The sequence below is a fragment of the Montipora capricornis genome, chromosome 1 (assembly GCF_036669925.1).
Source record: "Montipora capricornis isolate CH-2021 chromosome 1, ASM3666992v2, whole genome shotgun sequence".
Taxonomy (NCBI): Eukaryota; Metazoa; Cnidaria; class Anthozoa; order Scleractinia; family Acroporidae; genus Montipora; species Montipora capricornis.
Window position 1 is genome coordinate 52,668,635 of NC_090883.1, and position 20,000 is coordinate 52,688,634.

Sequence of the window (20,000 nt, forward strand, 5' to 3'; positions counted from 1 at the left end):
TAATGGCCTCGTCAAACCGCCTCAGGAGACCTTGGCATTCTTCCCCAGTTCTTGTTCGCTTTACAAACCAACAAATCCGGTCCGTGGGCTTTCCATAACACCCCAGCAACAACAAAGTAAACGTAACCCATATCAACCCCACGTAATTCATCTCTTCGATGGACAATCGATAAAGTTCGCGCAAAAAACTATCGGGTTTCCGCACTTTTTTCACCTTTTGTACATACTTTAAACCCTTTTGTACAAAACGGTGTGGAAAGACCTATTTTCGACGGACCTCTTCTGAAAACTTCAAGCTCCCGTTTTCAGTTAAACGCTCCTTTTTAACAAAAGACCGGGGTCTACACGAGAATTTTCGAAAACGCCGCCATTTTCATAAGGATTGTTGTGGTACTTAGGCCGCACGCAATCGATCGCGCCATGACAGCTAGCACATGCGCAGACGTTATTCAGCCCTGTTCACCAGGCTCACTTTCATTTAAAGGCCAGGTAACTAAGCACACAACTGTAAGGAGGTGTATTGGGTACAACATTGAGTTAGTCGATTTGGTCTATCCTCCTCGTTGCAATGTTAAATATTATAAATGAGGGTTTTGCTGTCTCTGGCCTGTAGCCTTCCAAATAAAAACAATATAAAAAATAAATAAATATCAAGAAGAACTTTTCCTTTTGATGCTGAAAATGTAGAGAAATAGGTCGTCGACATAAGCTGGAAATAAAAGTCGAAAAACTTTAGAACCTTGTTTAATAAATTGCTGCATTCAAATATTGTAACATTTGCAATCATCGGCCAATAGTCCTCTTTCGATATATTAAAATTCAGTCCTAAACAAAAGACATCATCTCGAGGCTCTGGGGAATAAATACAAGGATTTGTTTGAGTTTATTCCCTAGAGCCTCGAGATGATGCCTTTTGTTTAGGACTGAATTTTAATATATCGAAAGTGGGCTATTTATAGAGGCTACTCTGGTTTAATAAACGAGCAGAAATGTTTTATCAGGTTTTAAACAATGAGGTGAAGCCAAGTGGTTTTAGACCCGATAAAACACGACCTGCGAGTTTATTGACCGGCTTTAAAAAACAGTCCACGAAAAGCGTGTCCCTCTGGAGTCCGAACAAAGGTTCAAATAGACCATATTCGTATTCTCGGTATTGGACTGGAACTAGCTGGCAATGGAGGCTAATGCGTGGGAATCTTTTGAAATGCATATACTTTCTAATGTATTCCCCCGGATTAGCATCCATCGCAAGCTAGTTCCAGTTCAACACCGAGAATACGAATATTGTCTATTGTAAGAGGTTAACATTAGCAAATCAGAAAAAAAAGCTATGCCTTAGTATGCTTTATATAAAGGATTCTAATGAGGAGTGTTTATCCGTTTTTAAAGGAAATGTAACACGAGCCGATTTTTAATGCCGATTTTTAAACCATGTTACACGAGACATTTGAGCCCAGGCTCCTGGCCCCAGTTGTAATATCCACCGAATAGATCACAATCCACTGGACAGCGCAATCGGTTCCGCTATGACTTATCCACTGGATAGGGATTTATCTGGCGGATAGCGCTATCCATCGTTTGAACAACTGGGGACTGCTGTTGACATGACGTCGTCCTGACACTGTTGACGTGAAATACGACGTGACTTATTTCGGCTCTCCGTGGTGCATTCTGGGACGATGTTGCGTTAAACTACAAAGAAAAGATTCGTTATTTAACAGCACTTTGGCTACGCTAATTATTGTCTCGTTCGCTTGTAAAATATACTTTGTATTTACGCAGGATAAATTAAATAATCAGTATCAAGGAAATAAGCTTCAGTCCTGTACCATGAACTGAGAGGAAGACAATTACGCCGCTCCCCTGTTAATCTTTTCTCATTGTGAGAAGAAAGCGGCTCCTTTGCACAAAGTCTTGCGATTTGTTTGAGCATTTTTACTTGCTATTTCATTTACGATTCGTGAAAAATTGACCAAAATTTGTGGATTATCAAACTAGCGTGGAGGTTCTCCTGTAATTTCCAGGCGATTTAAAACATTGAAAACCCGAGCCAACGCATGCAACCCAGACTAGGTGAAAGGAATTCAGCTCATATTCAACAGGGAATAGCATATAGCAGTAAGTCGTCACGGATTTTAGCGACAAACAAGGAGGTTTTTAAATAGGAAACGTGACGGCTACGTGACAATTATCGCGATTTGACCGTCACGGGTATTGACCATCACGGGTTTTACCAAGGCCCCTTTAATGTTTACACGACCTTGCACGTGCGTCCTTCCAAGAAATGAGGATTCCACTGCTTACTTTTCCAAGAAAGCCATTTGGGCTCCTGGCTGAAATGAGTCTTCTTGGAAAACAACAGAGAGTGTTTCAGTACTTTAACCCTTGCACTCCCGAGATCTAAGCGTTCATTCTCCTAACCAGTATCAGATGTTTCTATTTTGGCTAGTCATGAGAATTTGGCGTTGAACCAATATCATCATGATCATGATCCAATACGACATGTCAATCTTTATCTCAGTAACTCTGTGTATGAGTTGTAGAAGTCAAAGTTCCCACGCAAATCTTTCTTGGCCATCCCGTCGCCACAGATAAATACAAGGAGTCTGTGCATTAAAAATTAACTACAAACAAATACTTCTCGACTGCCATCGATCGACAATTCAGTATACTCTACCGTAAACCTGTTGGAACTGGTTCAAACCGGTTCTGAGTACTAGTCATCAGCGCATGTTTTCCCAGAAAATGAGTGACATCATCTTTCCTAGAAAGCGAACAACACCCTCTTATAATATAATATCTTTTAGAGTTATTGCTATTTCAAGAAGGCGATTGACAAGCATTCATCTCCCTTCATCTTTTTTCAGGTATGTTTTAATAAATTGCTACCTTCCTCAAATATAACTTTTATAATAATTTCCTTTTAAAGTCTCAAGCTTATGTGATCTTATGTAGCCGAACGAAAGAGCTCTACTAATGACGAAAACTGAAAATGAAATCAAAATTAAAATTGACGATGTCTATGGCGTTTGCGACTTGTAGTGTTCACATTTCAGTAAAATTCGCTTCTAACCGTGGTAGCATCAAGAGCTTTAGTAAGTCCACTTTTCCCACTATTTCAAGACGATGTCGCTCAAAGGGATTACCTAAAATACATTCTGATCGAATCTGTACGAGTCACAACCCGAAAACTTTAACCAAAATGCAACATTTTCAATCTCAGACTTTTATTTCTTTGCTTTGTCATTTGTCGCCGACAACGGGTTTAAATGGTTTGTAGCCCAAAAGCACTGAATAGTCGTTTAGAGGCATTTACTTGTTTCGCCACGACTGAGCGGATGCGACACACCGAAAAGCGTCCTTCTGTTTCCATTGCGTGTTACAAACAACAGCTTGATTGCGTCCTTCCAAGGGAATTTGTTTTAATGTGAGTGGAAAGACTTCTCGGAACGGAGTGTGGAACCAAACTGAATCGACACATGATGCCCGGGAAGAGAATAAAACCTCGAGTGTTCCTGCAATCACCAATCCTGAGTATCCAAGCACATGTACATAGAACTATAGTAATAGTTGAGACTAGAGCTGCCCCCGCTGTTAAGTATAGTTGTACGCTGAATTCAATGCGTCCAGGGCCCAGGTAGAGGAATGACCGTTTACAAACGGAGCAGCCTTAGCATAAGACAAAAGTTATTCATGTTAAAGAGAACGGGGAGAGAACAAATCGCTTTATCAGTACTGAATCTGAAAAGGGCGTTGCATAGTTTCGTGTCGTTGTAAATGTAAAAGGTTTGATCATGGCGAACACGGTGGTGTACAAGTAGAAACAGAATTAAACTAAAGGAAACGCAAGGTCATTTTTTAAAGCAAGTCAGTTTTCCACACGGTTTGAAATGAAAAGGATGAAGTTTGTCAGTCACTGTCATTAATATAATAAGTAATAAATAACCACCGATGTTGCACGGTTTCATGTCAGTGCTTTATTGATCTGGATTTTGTAATCGCAGATATCGGACTAAATGACCAAATGAATAGTAAGAAACAGGAATTGTTAAAATCTCACCTTGTGAAGGAACTAAAAACGGTGTATTATTACCAGTAATGCCAAGGACATCGAGTGACAAATTTGTGTATACGCGCAAACTACAATGATGGCTTCTCGGGATTTTTCCCTACGGGGGCAATCATAGCTCTGCCGAAAGCTCCTCTTGTTATCTTTTCTGATCGCCTTCTTAATCCAGTAATACTAGGAGTTCCAATGTGAAAGTAAGTGTTGGCGTTGGACATGGAAGAGGATATTGATGAAATAACATGAGGGAAAACGCTTCGGTAAGCGTAAGAGGGATGCCTTTTAAAAACGTAATTTAAAAGGTCATGCCAATGTTGCTGTCCTAGTATAGCTTCAATTGGGCGTTTGTATGTTTCCCTCCTTAGGGTATAGAAGTAATCCTTTCTTTGAGGTTACCAGTTTATCAAAAGAGAGCTGAAAAAACCAAAGAATGTAAATGAAGTGCACAGGGAACGATTGTGTAATTTGGGTATTTTTTTATGAAGGGAAATTTGTTGGGCTGTTCCTGTCTACGACTGGAATTGCCTTAGGCAACGCACTAATTGTTTCTAAAATGAAATTTGTTAGTTTACTAAAATTGTTATGGCCGCAGTTCATAGAACAAACTCAGTAACTTCAACGGTAAACGGTTTTACTCATGTTCAATACGGGCTCGTGGCTTTTCCAAATCCACAAGTTAATCAGTGATTATTTTTTGACAAACTGGAAGAAAACCTTTTTTTTCCTGTAAGTAATGTTGTTCATTTGTCACTGATGTAAATGTATTGTAGAAAGCGATTGAATACAACAAAATGAACGTTTAATATGAACTTGACTGCTTACATGGACTATATTAAAATACTTTAATTAAGTTTTAACGTGACAACTATCCCAGCCTAAAAAAAATCGTTACATGTCGCCCAAAGGTAAAAAATAATTGTCTCAGCATTATTACAACACAATACTAGTAACTGTAACTCTTAACATTTCTGTATTTAAACTTGAAGTTTGTGTATCAAATGAAAATGTCATTTTAAAATGGTAGTATTAACTGCAGATATTTACTGGGTTGCCAGTATGGCAAACCCAGTCGGGATCTGCGTTTCATTTGTTTGTTTTATTTGTTTTATTTGTTTGTATTTTTTTTCCGTGTCGGTAAAAGTCTTGCCTGTCACTTCCCTGCTAAGTAGTGTCTTTGTGCATAGAGCCTTCTGCTCGTATTTTCTTAGGATAGAGAGGTTAGTGGAAATGCGTAGATTTCTCTGGTGGACACAGTTGAATGATAAACTTAACCGGCAATGGCGTCGAAAGTCATGTAACGCGAATGGCGTTTTAGTGGATCTTTGAACAAAATATACCCTTATGAAGCTCAATAATGGCAAGTCATTTGGATACTGAACAAGACAGGCGGTGGAATCTTAAAAGCGACGAGTAATGGACTTCGACAACAATCTGTCGCCCGTCGAGCCAAATCAAAGTGAGCTGCATTTCTAAGATTTTACCAAGTGTGCTGTTATGTAGAACACTGAAACCAGATGGAAAGTTCTCTGGTAACTTATGGGTTCAACAAAGACAGAGAACGAATCGAACACCTTAAGTGGATCTGTGATCAACTCTGCACAGTCTTCAGGTAAAAAAAAAAAATGGAAATGTGACAGCCAAGAATTATTTAAAAGAAAGCTTGTCGTCTATTTTGTACTTCATTATTCAAGGAAAAGGTTCTTCATGGAAACGGTTTGATCCCGAAATTTTAGTTTGTTGTAATATTGCGCATATTTGACACGATTGAGTTTTTTCTCTTCACGCACGTAATGGAATAGGAAGGGGTTTTTGCTTCTAATAGCATATATGTTGTTTGTTTCAAAAAACTGTTAGCTGGAAGAGGTGGCCCTTATGAATTCATCATGTTTTATGATATGCGAGCTTAACTGGATAGTTTTTGTGGCAATAGTAAAGCATTTTCTTGTTATTAAGGAAAAGGTCCTTCAGCAAAGGGTTTGAACCTGAAGTACATGGTAATTTGACACGATTGAGTTTCTTGTCTTCACGCACGCAATGAAATAGGAAGAGGTTTTCGCCTCTAAGAGCAAATATGTTGTTTGTTTCAAAAAAATGTTCGCTGGAAAAGGTGGCCTTCATGAATGTTTTATAATATGCGAGCTTAACTGGATAGCTTTTATGGCAATAGTAAAGCATTTTCGTGTCAAAATGAGGTTAGCGTTTTTCTGTTGTGCTAACTTAATTAAATATAAATATACATTCTGCCTCGTGAGTTTGTTATTCTCGTTAACCAGCAATGGCGTCGAAAGTCATTGCAACGCGAGTGGCGTTTTAGTGCATCTTATGTTGTCTGTTTCAATAAAATGTTTCGCTGAAAAACGATTCTGTGATATTTTCTGCCTTTGTGAATTATAATATCATCTTGTGTATTGAATTTTCGAGCTTAAGGTTGAAACGTGATACGGGAGGATATTTTTAGTATTGCTCTGTAAGCAGGAAAGGTTTCATGAAAATTAACAGGTCTGTTGGAAGCGTGCTTGAGTTTCAACAAAATGAGCCCCAAAATCAGCAAAAAATTGTGACGCCGGTGAATAATAAAGTAGCTGCTATTTCCAAAATGATGGAATTACCTGGTGACAAATAACCTCGTCTTGGAGAGTAAATTTTTGACTTTGCAGAAACAATGGTCAACCTCACTCAGAGTTTGGGCGATTGTGATCTTTGTTTTGAATTCACTCATTTATTTTCAAACTTTATAACACTTGACAGAAAAATAAAACCCGGTATCTTGCCATCATTTGACACAGATGCTTCACTGTTTGGCGAGTAAACATGCCGCGGTAACTTAATCACGGCGCCCGCTGAATTCCGGCGATGTCACTTTCGATTTTGCGATTTATTTGTGCGACCAAAAGTACAATAATAAAAATGAACGTAGAAAAAATCTCCCAAAATGTTTGTCGCTGATCGTAACTTTTTATATTCCATATTCACGGTTCAAAATTAATGTTGTTTTCATGTCGCAAATATGTTATTCTCGAGCAACCGTCCTGGAAACTTCCTTCTGCTCTTTCTAAAAACTGTGTATCAATTTACTTTTGCATCAATATTTGTTTTTGCATAAGGCAAGCTAACAAAATCTGTACCTTGCTGAGTTCGCATTTGTTAGCGTTAATAGTATTTTCGGTCCAATGCCTCTGTCTTACGAAGGGGTATGGTCACCCATCCAGATATTAACGCCGCCGGACAGGGAACCGGTAGTAAATTTTAGTATTACAAAGCTGCTCAGAGGGCACGCTTAAACTTGTAGTGAAAGAAGTTGTGAGGGAGCTTGGAAATTATCAACATGTCAGCCCAGAAGCCAATGTTTCTCACCTCCCATTTATTTTCTTCAATCTTTCTGGGTTCAAGACTTTGCTAGTAACCACATGTTTTCTCAGGCTGTTTACCTTAGACTTCTACCATGGCACTACAATGATAGACAATACCAAAACAATATCATGCATTGTTAGAACTACATATTACGCAAGGACAACTTGAATCTCCTGGAAGACAACACACAGCTCAGTTGACATTTTATATGGAATAAATCCCTGTGTTACGTCACTACCAACCTTAAGCAATGCGTGTTTATTTTTTCTAAAGAGGACAGGAATTTCTTCTTTCTGACAAATGATTAATTAATAGGCCGGTAGCCAGGTTTTTAACCTCAGAAAAGGATCTGTTTCGTCCTACGAACGTGTGAGGACCTTTGAACCAAAGGGCCTCTGCTAGTATGACTTCTGGGTGACCCCTTAAATGGTCTTAATGACCCCCCAACTTGAAAAAAATTGTCTGGAACGGTGCAAGTACCCCCAGGAAACCCAGTGTACCCTCATAGAGGGTCTAGTTAGATTTAAATTCTGTCAACTGCAAATGTTTTGTTCAGTCAACAATTTTTTCGGCAAAGTAAGAAGAGTAAAGTACATGATGTATTAACTATAACTGCAACTTACTGCGCCTTTCAATAACATGCGGACTCTTTAATTCAAAGGTCAACCGACAAATGCGTTTTTCCCTACCGTCAAGCAAATGTTCGGCGGCTCCTCCGAGCTTCCAACTACTGTCGAGTGCGTAATAATCAAATCACATCGTTAAGCCCAGTTCAGTCAACAAAGTCGGAAGCTGGGAGGAGCCGCGGAACATTTGATTGACGGTAGCGAAAAACGCATTTGTCGGTTGACCTGTGAATTTAAGAGTCCGCATGTTATTGAAAGGCGCAGTAAACGAGGTAACATGAATGTCTGTTAAAACACCATAATTTGTTTACTACATGGCCAGAAATTCGCGACATTTGAGCCCGTGCTTCAGACAGCGGGTTACTCAATAAATTTATCCTGATGTACCTGATGTACTGCAAACAGTTTATACATCGAGCGACAAAGAAACGTTTTGATGAAATTTATAATCTTGAAGTCCTGCAAGAACATCAGACATTGTTTTCTTGAAACTCGCACCAACTCCCATGGGACAGGGAGTAAGCTGACGTGTGCCTTTTAAACAATTTGTAATGATTGAAAGTAAACAATGTACTTCCTCTATATTCAATTTCCCCGCAGTTTACCGATTCCCAGCCAAACATTCACTGAAGAATGGATAAACAAGGAGGCCAGCAGACCGGTGGAGGCCCAAAAAATCCGATGACAAAAGACGCCGCCTCTCGTATTCAGAGTGCTGAGGCAAAAAAGGAAGGTGGAGGAGTTCCTAAAGGAGGTTTTGCTGCGCGTGCACAGGCTGCTGCTGACAAGCGTGAAAACCAGAAGAACTGAACAAAGCTCAAGAAGCATACGTCTTAATTGTAGATTTAGTTATAGATGACAAGTTTTAGCCCTTAAGAATGAACACGCTCATAGTTGTAGAGGGTGTTCGGATGAGATATACTGAAAATTAAATGTGAAAGTCAGTTACAAAGGCTGGACTTATGAAACTTACACTCCAGCATAGCTATTTTCTTTTCGTAGGGAAAGAAAGCGGTGGACTAGTCTATTTCCGAGTTCATGTCTGCCTCCTCTTCAAAGCGAGCCTAAGAGCAAAGTTTTTATTATGAAAATTAGTTTTCATTCATATGTGGGAGGCGCGCTGACCTCATGGTTATTGCGCTCGACTCCGGGGACAGTGTGTTGTGTTCTTGGGCAAGACACTTTACTATCACGGTGTCTCTCTCCACCCAGGTGTATAAATGGGTACCGGCGAATCTAATGCTGAGGGTAACCCTGCGATGGACTGGCCATCTCATCCAGGGTGGAGTATAAAAATTCTCCTGGTCGCTTCATGCTACAGAAACCGGAGATAAGTACCGGTCTGATGGGCCTTCTAGGCTCGTAGCAGACTTCACTATATGTAAAGTAGAACTATTTACCATGACAAAAACTTCGCGCCTAGACTCGCTTTGAAGAGGAGGCAGACATGAACTCGGAAATGGGCCAGCCTAATAACAGCTCTCGAGATTGGTTAGGAAACAATGCACACAAACAAACCATGGATTCTTATTAAGAGCAAGGAAAAGCTGCTTCGTATATCGATCGATTCAATGAAACACGAAGTTAAAAAAAAGAAAAAATAATCTTGCTGCACGTGTAGCACGAATTTCCATGCATTTTTTTGCCGTACTCTACAAAACAACGTGAAATCAATGAACCATTCCTTGTACCGTTTGTACCCATCCAGTTACAGGATAGTTCGCCCTTATTGGACTTTAACTTGAACAAAATGGAAAAATTGCGAAATACTTGCGATAGCGCTAAGTTATATTTTGGACTGACATTTTCGTTGCCACTTCCGTTGTTCTTGCCTGATTAAACTCCCTATTATGTCATTCAAAACCGACGTTCCACTTATTTCTTGATTTTTTTCCCCGTACAAGGATCGCATTAACCCAATTGGAAAACAAGAATTGAAAATCAATGTTTATAAAACAAATTTGAGAAAAAGAAAGATGCCTTGGAGAAAAAAAAAATCATTTTCGGGTTAATACCTTGACGTGCGTTTTAGGAGTATTGTTTCGCTGAATCCTTATTATTTCACTGTCACTCCTTACAAGTAACACTTTTTCACAGACGGTTGATCGTAGATGGGTGATTCAGTCTTACAAACGATCCTTGATTGCCGACCTTCTTAAATGGATGGGTGACCACGTAGTGCGTCAGCCAATGGATATATACAGATATATTCTTCCCGTACAAGGAAATCCCGCGTAAGCCTAGCGTCAATACATCAGCTCCACTCCTCCCTGCTACCCCCGGCGATCAATTTCTCCTTAGCCTTTAAAGTGCCCATAACCCCAAAATATTTTTTTTCGCTAAAATGAATCTTTGCACCTGTTCGAAACGCATCGCGGCTTTTTTTCCTTTTTCTAACAAATCCTGCCATTTTAGAGGCTTCGAAAGTTGCGAAAATCGAAGCATCTTTTGTTCACGACCGAGTTGGAAGGGGAGTGGGTCTATTCCTGTTTTTACGTCACAAACTGATTTATATTGCGTTAACTCTTTGTAAAGATGCAAAAGATAGAGAAGGGGTGGAGGTTTAATAAATCCAACTAAAACCTCAAAAATGAAAAAAAAAAAACAAGTGAACGACACAAGGAAAACAACGAATCCTTGCAAGAGAGAAGAGAAGGTGGCTTCGTAAATATAACAAAGATAAAGAAAAATAACAAATCTAGCGAATTATAAAGGCAAAAATAACATCAGGTGAACAAAACAGGCATTATGTAGGGTAGGGTCGTACCTCTTATTGTGAACCGTTTGTGATGACCCGTTGGGAGTGAGATAAACCCTCTTATCTCGGAGGGAGTACGCAAGCTATGACAGGCCAAGTTAGCAAGCGGTATTCTACAGTGCGGTCCGCTGACTTTTGGTGATTGAATAAGTGATCCAAAAAACACCCTACACATCTTACCGCTCTCGTTTTCTCGGGCCGTATTGCATTGTCGTTAATTAGTTATTAATTATTCTAACAAAAGGTACCAACCATCATTAAGTCTCAAAGTGAAGACCAGGCCTTAAGATCCAATCCTCGTAGAGTAGGTTCCCAGTGCAATCTTTATTGTTTAAATATTCACTCCAGTGAACAAAAGTCGACCAACATTTTTTCCTTTCATCCTTGATAACGTTAACAAACTAAGAAATAGCTTGCAATTGCATGTATTGTGTACAAAAATTCGCAATCTTTTTTTCGGTGTATTGAAGTATACTCAGCCATAGCTGAATGACATACTCAAGGTTCTAAGGCAACGATTTGAACTTGTAATGATAATACTAATTCATGTTTCATATAATTATGGCCTCCCCAGGTCTCTAGTCCTCTTGGTCATGTCCGTTTTTTCGCTCGTGAAGCTTTAAGAAGTAAAGATAACCAACAGCATCTCCAGCCGTCAGCATATCTGCCACAATTGGGTGCCAGGCTAGCCCCCAGATCCCAGAAGCCGCATAAAACACTTGAACCTGGTGACCAGTATCGCAATCCCATATACGAATGGTTTGGTCCAAGGCCCCACTAGCCAAAAACTGGTCACTGGGAGAAAAACTTACCATTCGGATCTCAGAATCGTGTCCTCGCATCACGCATGTCTCTTTCCAGGTGCTTGTGTCCCACAGACGCACCAATTCATCTTTTGAACAAGTGGCTAACATCTTCTCGTTGTGAGAGAACGTGGCACAGGTCACCCAATCTGGTTGCACTACAGTGGTCACGTGCTCTAGACTGGAGCTGTTCCAGATTCTTGCAGAGTTGTCTATTGAACTGGTTAGGATGAACTTTCCTGATGGAGAAAATTCAGTATATTGGCAGAAGCGTTCATGCCCTTCCAAGACGGTAATCTTAGATTGTTTCTCTAAGTCCCACACAATCGCACCGGTTGCAAACTCGCCGACGGAGACCAATCTTTTGTCGTCCATTGAGAATCGAAGGCACCAAGGAAGCATGGACTCGCCGCAGTGCAACACGATGTTATCCTTACCGCTCTCTCGCGACCAAATGCGAATTTTGAGCTCGTCTCCACCACTGGCGACCTGTTTGGAATCTCGTGAAAAGGTACACGCGCGCACTCCGCAGGAAAAAGTTCTTTTATTCTCGTGTCCTTCATAGATCAAAGAGACCTTCAGCGCCTCCATGTCCCATACACATACCTGCAGAAACAAAGGACACGTTTTGGCTGCATCGCTGCAATAGCTAATGCTAGTACTCCAACCAATCATATTAGCCTATCACAGCCGATATTGAGCGTTTTCACATGACGTCACGGCGGCCATGTTGGTGTTCCAAAACAAAGGAATGGCGGCCATGATGGTGTACCAAACTAATCCTCCGGGAATTGAACTCTATTTTTATGCAAATACTTTCTTTTGTTTCAGTAATCCAATATGGCTACTAGTCACGTGAGTGAAAACGCTCTATAGTCTGCGGATAAAAGTTTTTCATTTGGTAGTAGTTCAATTAAAAATGGTAACCACATGAAATGAAAGGACACAAAAACTACTGAATTCTGATGGTCCTTCGAGCAAAAGCATGTGGAGTTATGCGTATCCTCTTTGAGATCAGTTGCAAGGGATCTTGACATCTAACGGCGGTGAACGCCAACGAAAACGAAACACAAAATTACACTGAAGTTCACGCTCAAACGTTTTTCGCTTTCACGAAGGGCTTTCCCCTCGAAACGTCAGCTTTTAACTCGACTTATACGTGGGCTAATTTTCTTTTGTTATGTTACCGAATCGCCATTTTTGCCATTAGTTGATGAATCTCTACAAAATAGGCGAAGCAAGCCCGAATTGATTTTGGAGGAACGGTGTTGGAGCTTTGTAAAAACCAGCTGATTAAAATTTTCCTTTGAATGGTCATTTCACACTCCATATCCATCAAAGAACCACCTCGTTTCCAGGGCTTTTTCGCCCTCTCCCCGGCGGAAAAGCCAAGTGATTTTATTCCCAGCGGCACTTTCACCTCTAGGTGCAATACATTTTTTGTCTTTATATATTCCGCTCACCTTAAAGTCATCTGATGCTGAAGCCAGCCATTTCCCGTCTTCAGAGTATGCCACACTCCAACAGCGTTCTGAATGAAAACGCGCTTCACGTAGTTTTTCTGCTGCCGTAGCGTCCCAGACGCGTACGGTTTTGTCCGAAGCAGCAGATGCCAGCAAAGTACCATCTCCATTAAACGCCACATCCAGTACCCAATTTGAATGACCACCTAACAATGCGAAGGTCCTAGATCTAGCGCTGACGTCATAGCTGTCTTCATCGAAGGTTGCATCGAAGACAGTGACCGTATGATGAGCGGAAGAGCCAGCAGCCAATAACGTACCGTGGTCCGTCTTCACAAAAGCAACAGTAGAAGCGTCGTTTGGAAGGTTGAACGTCCAGACCCTTGCCCCAGTTTGCACGTCCCATAAGATGACGTCACTGTCCACGCAGGCGGATGCAAGATGCAATCCATCAGGAGAGAAACACATGGACCAAATAAGGGCTTTGAAGTCAAGCTCTGCATAACCTTCCAAGGTGTCTCTGACGGGAAAATTTGGGTTGTCGTCGCGCTGGTGGCCCTCCAAGGTATGCCTGATTTTCTTCTCCTCGAGATCCCATATGAAGAGTTCCAGCTGATCACCGCACGAAGCAGCAATTGATTGATCAAGCGGTGACCAGGCACATGACATAGGGAAGCTTTTGTGTCCCCTGAGTGTCTCTAGGTTGGCACCCGTAACCACGTCCCAGATTTTTAGGGTCTTGTCTTTTGATGATGAAAGAAGCTTGTCTCCACCTTTCGAGAAGGCGACGCAGGTCACTCTGTCTTCGTGTCCCCCCAGAATCCTTTTAGGAAAATAAATTTAAGTCATGTTCATGTTCGGTGCTTTTCAAAATTGTATTGACGTGTTACTGTCAAAAGAGCTATAATCAGTTGCATAGTTCTTGATACATTTCGAATGAAGACACCTCTCTTTTTTAAGTTCTTTTCTAGCAATAGATCTACACGGTACAAAACACAAGCCTTCTTAATCCTCCCCCTTCCCACGCAATTCAAAGCTGTCAAACCACGAGCACTGTCTTACATTGCCAAAGGGAGGGAGTGTCTTTTTGTAAATACTCTCTCTCTCTCTCCATTAAAAAGGGGTAAAGAAGACTTAAACTGCATGCTACGTTCAAAGACTACCGACATATGCTCGAGTTTACTTCAGTTCGAACTATTATTTTCCTTTAAAATTTAAACTCGCAAGTCACCAAACGTGCGCGCAAGACGTGACAATCGGAAAGTCAAGGCTGCGATGATTGCGTTCAGCTCAGCCAATGAATGCCTCAATCATGAATGCGACAAATGTTTTTTTTTAACAAAAGAAGCCGAAATTCCTCAATAACGTTACACTGACCATTCTTGCATAAGAGTGGCCCTGTGACATTTACAAACCTTAAACATTTAATGGCAGGAAATCTCCACAGTCGGATAGTCTTGTCAGCTGATGCAGACGCCATTATGGTGCCATCCGGGGAAAGCCGAACACAAGTGACAGGTCCTTGATGATCCTCAAGTTGTGCATGCAATTCTCCTGTTTGACTGTCCCAAACTCTGATTGTTCCATCGGCCGAACCAGAGAGCAAAGTCCTGTTGTCCTTTGCAAAGCAAGTCGACAGAATACCTTTCGAATGCCCACCGAGTTCAAGTTCAAAAGCTTCCGGAACTTCTGGCTTGTTCAACCACTCCACCCACCTATCTGGTGTAGGGATGTTGTCAGGATCAGGTTGATCAAATGCTAAACGCATGCGTAGTGCATTTCGGGCGATCCAATGGTTTTGTGGATACGTAGCTGCCTGCTGGTAAGTCAAGATCGGTGATCCACTCAAAATGTGAATCTCGCTGCGCAAGAATCCCAAAATATCTTCGAGATCTTTGACGACCTAAGATTCAATTATACGCAATTAAAATTTCATTTTCGACCAAAAATGACTTTGTTCTTCCGTCAAGCTTTTAATATCTATTTCGTAATAGAAGACTAGCGAGTTTTGAAGCCTCCAACTCGAGTAGAGGACTGTTTTGTTTCAAGTACCTTTCTTACGTCTATTACTTATATTAACTTGCGTGTGGCACAAATAAACTATTTGCTTTTGTTAAAAGAAAAAGAAAAAGAAGTAGCCGGCGAAAAACCTCTCGAAGCAGAGGAGAGAACCAACAACTTCAACCCACATATGACGCTGAATCGAACCCGGGCCACACTGGTGGGAAACGAGTGCCCTCACCACTGCGCCATCCCTTCTCAATTTTTTTATGGCAGCGTCCAGTAACTTGTCCTTTTTAAATATTAACAAGAGAATGCCTTTATCTCAAATCACCTGACTGTGAGGCTCCGCTTGTTCATTAACCGCACAACTGAGCGCCCTGGTAGCCTCCGCGAGAAGCTCATATCCCATTCCAGCCATGCACTTTGCTTGAATGAACTTTAAATCCCCCAAGGTGCTTCGCAGCCTCTTGAAATCACGTGCCTCGAGTAAAGCTTCAGGAAGTCGATCCAGTTTCCTCAGATTTAGAGCCACCGATGAATAAGCATGTGGCTGAGCAGGAATGTCTCGTTCTTGGCCATATTTCTTGTGATATTCGCCAGAGAAGTAGTCGGCGATATTGCTTTGTGTTTCCTTGTTACGATCCTCTACGAGGTATCTCTCTCTAGCGACCTCTACAAACTGCCTACAATCACAAAAATATGTAGATCAAATGGAAAGACGCACAATTGCCAGATAAATTAAAGAAAAGGTTAGCTCAATTTGTCTATTTTTGTCTATTGTTGCCCATATATGACAGACAAATCAAGGGCACATTCGAGCTTATTTTCATTTTTACCGCCACTAGACATTTCTTCAGGGAAACAGAAGAGCGCTAAGAACTCTGAGGGTCACATGTGTGAGAGTCTTTGCCGCAAAGCTAACTTTCAATTTGAGTAGCCTCCAACTACGAAGTATGAGATTCTTACCTGTGATACAGAGCTAACAGAGACACTCCATATGCACCCCTCTCAACTAAAAACGGGCCAAGATCGTACTTCAAACGCGCCAGCAGCAAGGGTGGCAGACGGCGCTTGGGTGGCTCGTGCCAGACCAACACGTCAGTTAAGAGTTCCTCATCACAACTTAAGATATTCAAAATGTCTTCTGAATTCATGCCATCCGTTCCCGCCGCCAAAAGACCCAGGACTCTCCCCACAAGCATTTGACCGTGATACTTTTCGAGGGCTTGGTAGAGAGAATTTATCATTCCAATCACGTCGGACTCAAGGATTGTGTCTGCAATGTTTCTAAAAATGGGAATAAAATTAATACATGAATCTGCGCTCATCGCAAGCACTGAAATTAACCCAACAACATTGAAATGCTCGATACACAAGAAATGTTAACTTAGTGGGGGATCGAGGGGATGAACCAAGGGAATGGAGGCACAGCGCCCCTTGTTTTTGGATCAAAGACCTTTAGGGACCACGTAGCTGCGATGCTGGTATACACTGTTATTTATTTATTTATTTATTTAATCACTTTCACCACAACAGAGAAACAGGCTGTGATGGGGGTCGCACAACAGAGCGAGGCTCCAAATTAAGTGCGCCCTTTTTACCCTCCCAGCCATGATATCCCACAGAAGACAGATCACAACACCGGGAACTACATGCCCTACTCTTTGCGACAAGTGTTCGGGTTCTTTTATGTCCCACAGGATTATGAACATTGAAGGGTTGTGAGACGGGACCTCCGGCTTATCGTCCTTATCCGAGAACCCTAGAGAGTCTAACCATTTGCAGATGTAATTACAAAGGCAGCACTTTCTCCTCAATTATTTAAAGACCCTGAGTGTTGGTCCGGCCGGAGTTGAACTCACGACCTCCCGCGTGATAGCCCGGTGCTCAACCAACTGAGCCACCGGTGAGTTTTTGCATTTTTAATAACTTGATGTTATTTGTCTTGTTATTCTTGGAGAATAATTAATTTACTAAAGATCACCACCCTTTTCCTATGTTGAAACGCCGCCATACAAACTGTACGTTCTTACTTGTATGAAGACCAAGAACGACACTTGTTAAACAGCAAATGCAAATAGAGCGGTAACGGACAGCGGTTGAAGGCATCCAATACGAACGCCTGCTGTTCAGGGGTCAGCGTTCTGTTGACCGATTGAAGCCAGTTTTCAAGGATTACAGGTCCATCATGCACATCAAGCCGGGTCACCTAAATTTGAGGCAAAATATCACCATGTGTTTTTGGAAGCAAAATTAGTTACGATTTTATGATCTATGTTTTCACGTTTTAACATTACAATTCCGTGCTAGATCTCAGGGTTTCAAGGAACGTCTTATCAGTCAGGGGCTGTCCTTACATTTAAATTTGTATTCACTTTTGCAACGCTTATAGACCTCTTCAATAATGGCGGCCAATAAACTATTCTTGAGTTTTAATGCTAATAACCTTTCTAGCCTCGATACGACGAGCAAATTTCAAAAGAATTTTTGTTTCAAAATGAGGGCAGTAGGTCTAATTAACATAAATAGAAAAAAAAGTAAAGGTGATCACCATTTATGAAAATGGTCTACAATATGGTAAAGAACACGTACAAGTGTTGCTAAAGGAGGGTTGTCCGTTTGGAAGGCATATTTATCTTTGTTACCCTTTCAACATCTAATGGGCTGTGTTAACCTTCGTAATAGGGGCAGATCAAAGATGGCTTTAAAAACTTAAAAAGGTGGAGCAATGCAGCGGAATCGCAGGGTCCTGGGCTCGAGTTACGGTTAAGCCTGGATGGCTTCAGATTCACCTCACAAATGCGAAGATCATCCTTGCTCCGAGTTTTAAGTTATTATGCTTGTCTTTTTACTACAAAGCAGATTGACAACTAAAGTACATGAAGGTGTAGAGAAAAAAAATAGAAACCGCCTCATTTACAAATAAAATAAGTTACCTCTAAGAATCGCTCAGATAGTAATCCAAATGTTTTCAGGCGCTGCAAACAACCACCCTCCACGGGTAGAGTAGATAATACCATGTGCACATGCGCTGGAAGCTTGCGTGGGAGCCATTCCAAGAAACGCCTTGCACCGTCTGCGTCAGTCAATTGGTCTAAGGAATCAATCACAATGCACAGCGGTTTTTGCTCTGAAGCATGCCCGATAAATGACGGAAAGATCTCGCACAAGCCTTTGTAGTCTTCAGGAACCTCATCGCTAATGTCATAAACAAGTTTAAGCTGTTCGCAGAAACTCTCTGTGAGGGCGCGACCTGAAAACAGAGTTATTCATTACATCCTTTTGCACAGAAACAGGCCAGGGTGATTCTCGTCACATGCGCAGGCCGTAAAGTTAGAATATATGTAGATACACACACATGTATATCGTTTCTGGATTTGCTCACAATTTGTTAGTATGGTTTTCGCTTTTGTTAAGAGGGCAAATGTAAATGACTTTAAGGCGGTCAGATGTGTGTCTTATAAAGGGGCATTGTAACGCTACTTTAGTCAAACTTCAAACACTGAAAGGCGTGTTTGCATCAATGAAGACCAAAAAATAATGCGGTTGTCTTGTTGCCAAAAACTATTGAAGTGCACTGAAGCTATTCTTTGTTGTTTGCAGCGAAAGATGGAGAGGATTGAAATGGATTGAAATTTGAAAAAACTGGCCAGTTTTTTCAAATTTAAAGACGGTGTCTTCAGAAAGTCACCAAAAATTAATACGAACAGCTCGTTGTGCTATAGGTCTAACTATATCAGTTCATATCTTGTCAGTGGGTTGTCGGGAATGATGCAAGTGTGAGCTAATGTATTAATTTAGATTTTGACCCAGTTTCTTTTTCTGTAAAAACAGCAAGATTAGCACGACGGTGCCTCTTTAAGAAAACAACCGAAGTGTTATTGTTGCCAACAAATTCATCGGAAGGTGAACGCTATTTTACCACAAACTTTATTCCGCGTGCACACATCATCTCAGATTTGTCTATTCAGTTTGAGGTTCTAATTTTCAACCAATCGCGCCAACCAGAAGTAAAATTTCTCTTACTTGACTGTAATGACATATGCTTTAAAAACAAGAAAACGTTAACAAGTGATTGTCTAAGAAGACTGAGGAAAGTTAATTTTAAAACTCCCACTCGCATCCAATTCTGAAGGTCGGTATTACCTTTTGTCATGGACGACAAAAGGTCTCGTTAATCACATGAGCAAATAGCTTATTTTTCATTACTTTAAAATCCTTAAGGCATGCACGTATATAAAATTAATGTACTTGAATTGTTGTTGCACCAGACTGGATTAGTTTTCTCAAGCTCGAGGACTAATAAATAGCGTTTATTGAATTATAAATAAAGTCGCTGTTCAGTTGGGTTTTTTGATTGGGATGATATTGCAGTTCTCCTAACGTATAATGTGATTGCTAAACAATTGAAGCAATGATTTGGACTTAAAAACAAAAAAAAGCTCCTTACAGTACCAAACTTTAGCAGGTTAGCAGAGCTGCTACACCACTGTTTGATTGCCTTGGGGTTCGGAAAGAAACCACATCTCAGTTTTCATTGACTTTGTGAACAAGCTAACTTGTCCCGTAGCAAACTGCCTCGACGACGTTCATGTAATAACAGATTAGCATTACCTACCTGTGTATGTACTTATTATCCGTAAGGGAATCGCTGAACACCCTGACTTCCCGGCCTTCCCCGTGCGTATGAGCCAACTGCAACCGGACCTACCTGTCTCGCACTGGTCTCCACTGATACCGTACACGATGCAAACCCGGAATTCATATAGACTTCCAGTTGTGCACAAGGCATAGTTTCTCGAGACTGTGCTGCCACTAATATAATTATGTACTGCAACTGCAAGTTGTATTTTTGTTCCGTTCTCAGCACACGCAATTCAAAAACCTCAACCCAAAAACCAGCGGTGAGTTCAGAAATGAACTGATGTG

The 20,000-nt window shown here is 41.1% G+C and overlaps 1 protein-coding gene and 1 long non-coding RNA gene across 5 annotated transcripts in view; one reads left to right on the forward strand and one right to left on the reverse strand.

Moving 5' to 3' along the window:
- Positions 1 to 2,751: 2,751 nt before the first annotated feature.
- LOC138048432 (uncharacterized) lies at positions 2,752 to 8,996 on the forward strand. Its single transcript, XR_011132197.1, has 2 exons — positions 2,752 to 2,867; positions 8,644 to 8,996. It is a non-coding gene; the product is annotated as an uncharacterized lncRNA (long non-coding RNA).
- Positions 8,997 to 10,673: 1,677 nt separating this feature from the next.
- The window catches only part of LOC138049926 (NACHT domain- and WD repeat-containing protein 1-like), a 39,542-nt gene continuing 30,215 nt past the window's right edge, over positions 10,674 to 20,000 (reverse strand). For all 4 annotated transcript variants that reach the window (XM_068896423.1, XM_068896430.1, XM_068896408.1 and 1 more), the window contains 7 exons: positions 18,008 to 18,324; positions 17,105 to 17,280; positions 16,038 to 16,358; positions 15,403 to 15,754; positions 14,483 to 14,970; positions 13,068 to 13,890; positions 10,674 to 12,210 (listed from right to left, as the gene is read on the reverse strand). In XM_068896423.1, coding sequence (XP_068752524.1) covers positions 11,380 to 12,210; positions 13,068 to 13,890; positions 14,483 to 14,970; positions 15,403 to 15,754; positions 16,038 to 16,358; positions 17,105 to 17,280; positions 18,008 to 18,324 — 3,308 coding nt within the window. In that variant the 3' untranslated portion in view covers positions 10,674 to 11,379. The remainder of the gene's footprint in view (positions 12,211 to 13,067; positions 13,891 to 14,482; positions 14,971 to 15,402; positions 15,755 to 16,037; positions 16,359 to 17,104; positions 17,281 to 18,007; positions 18,325 to 20,000) is intronic.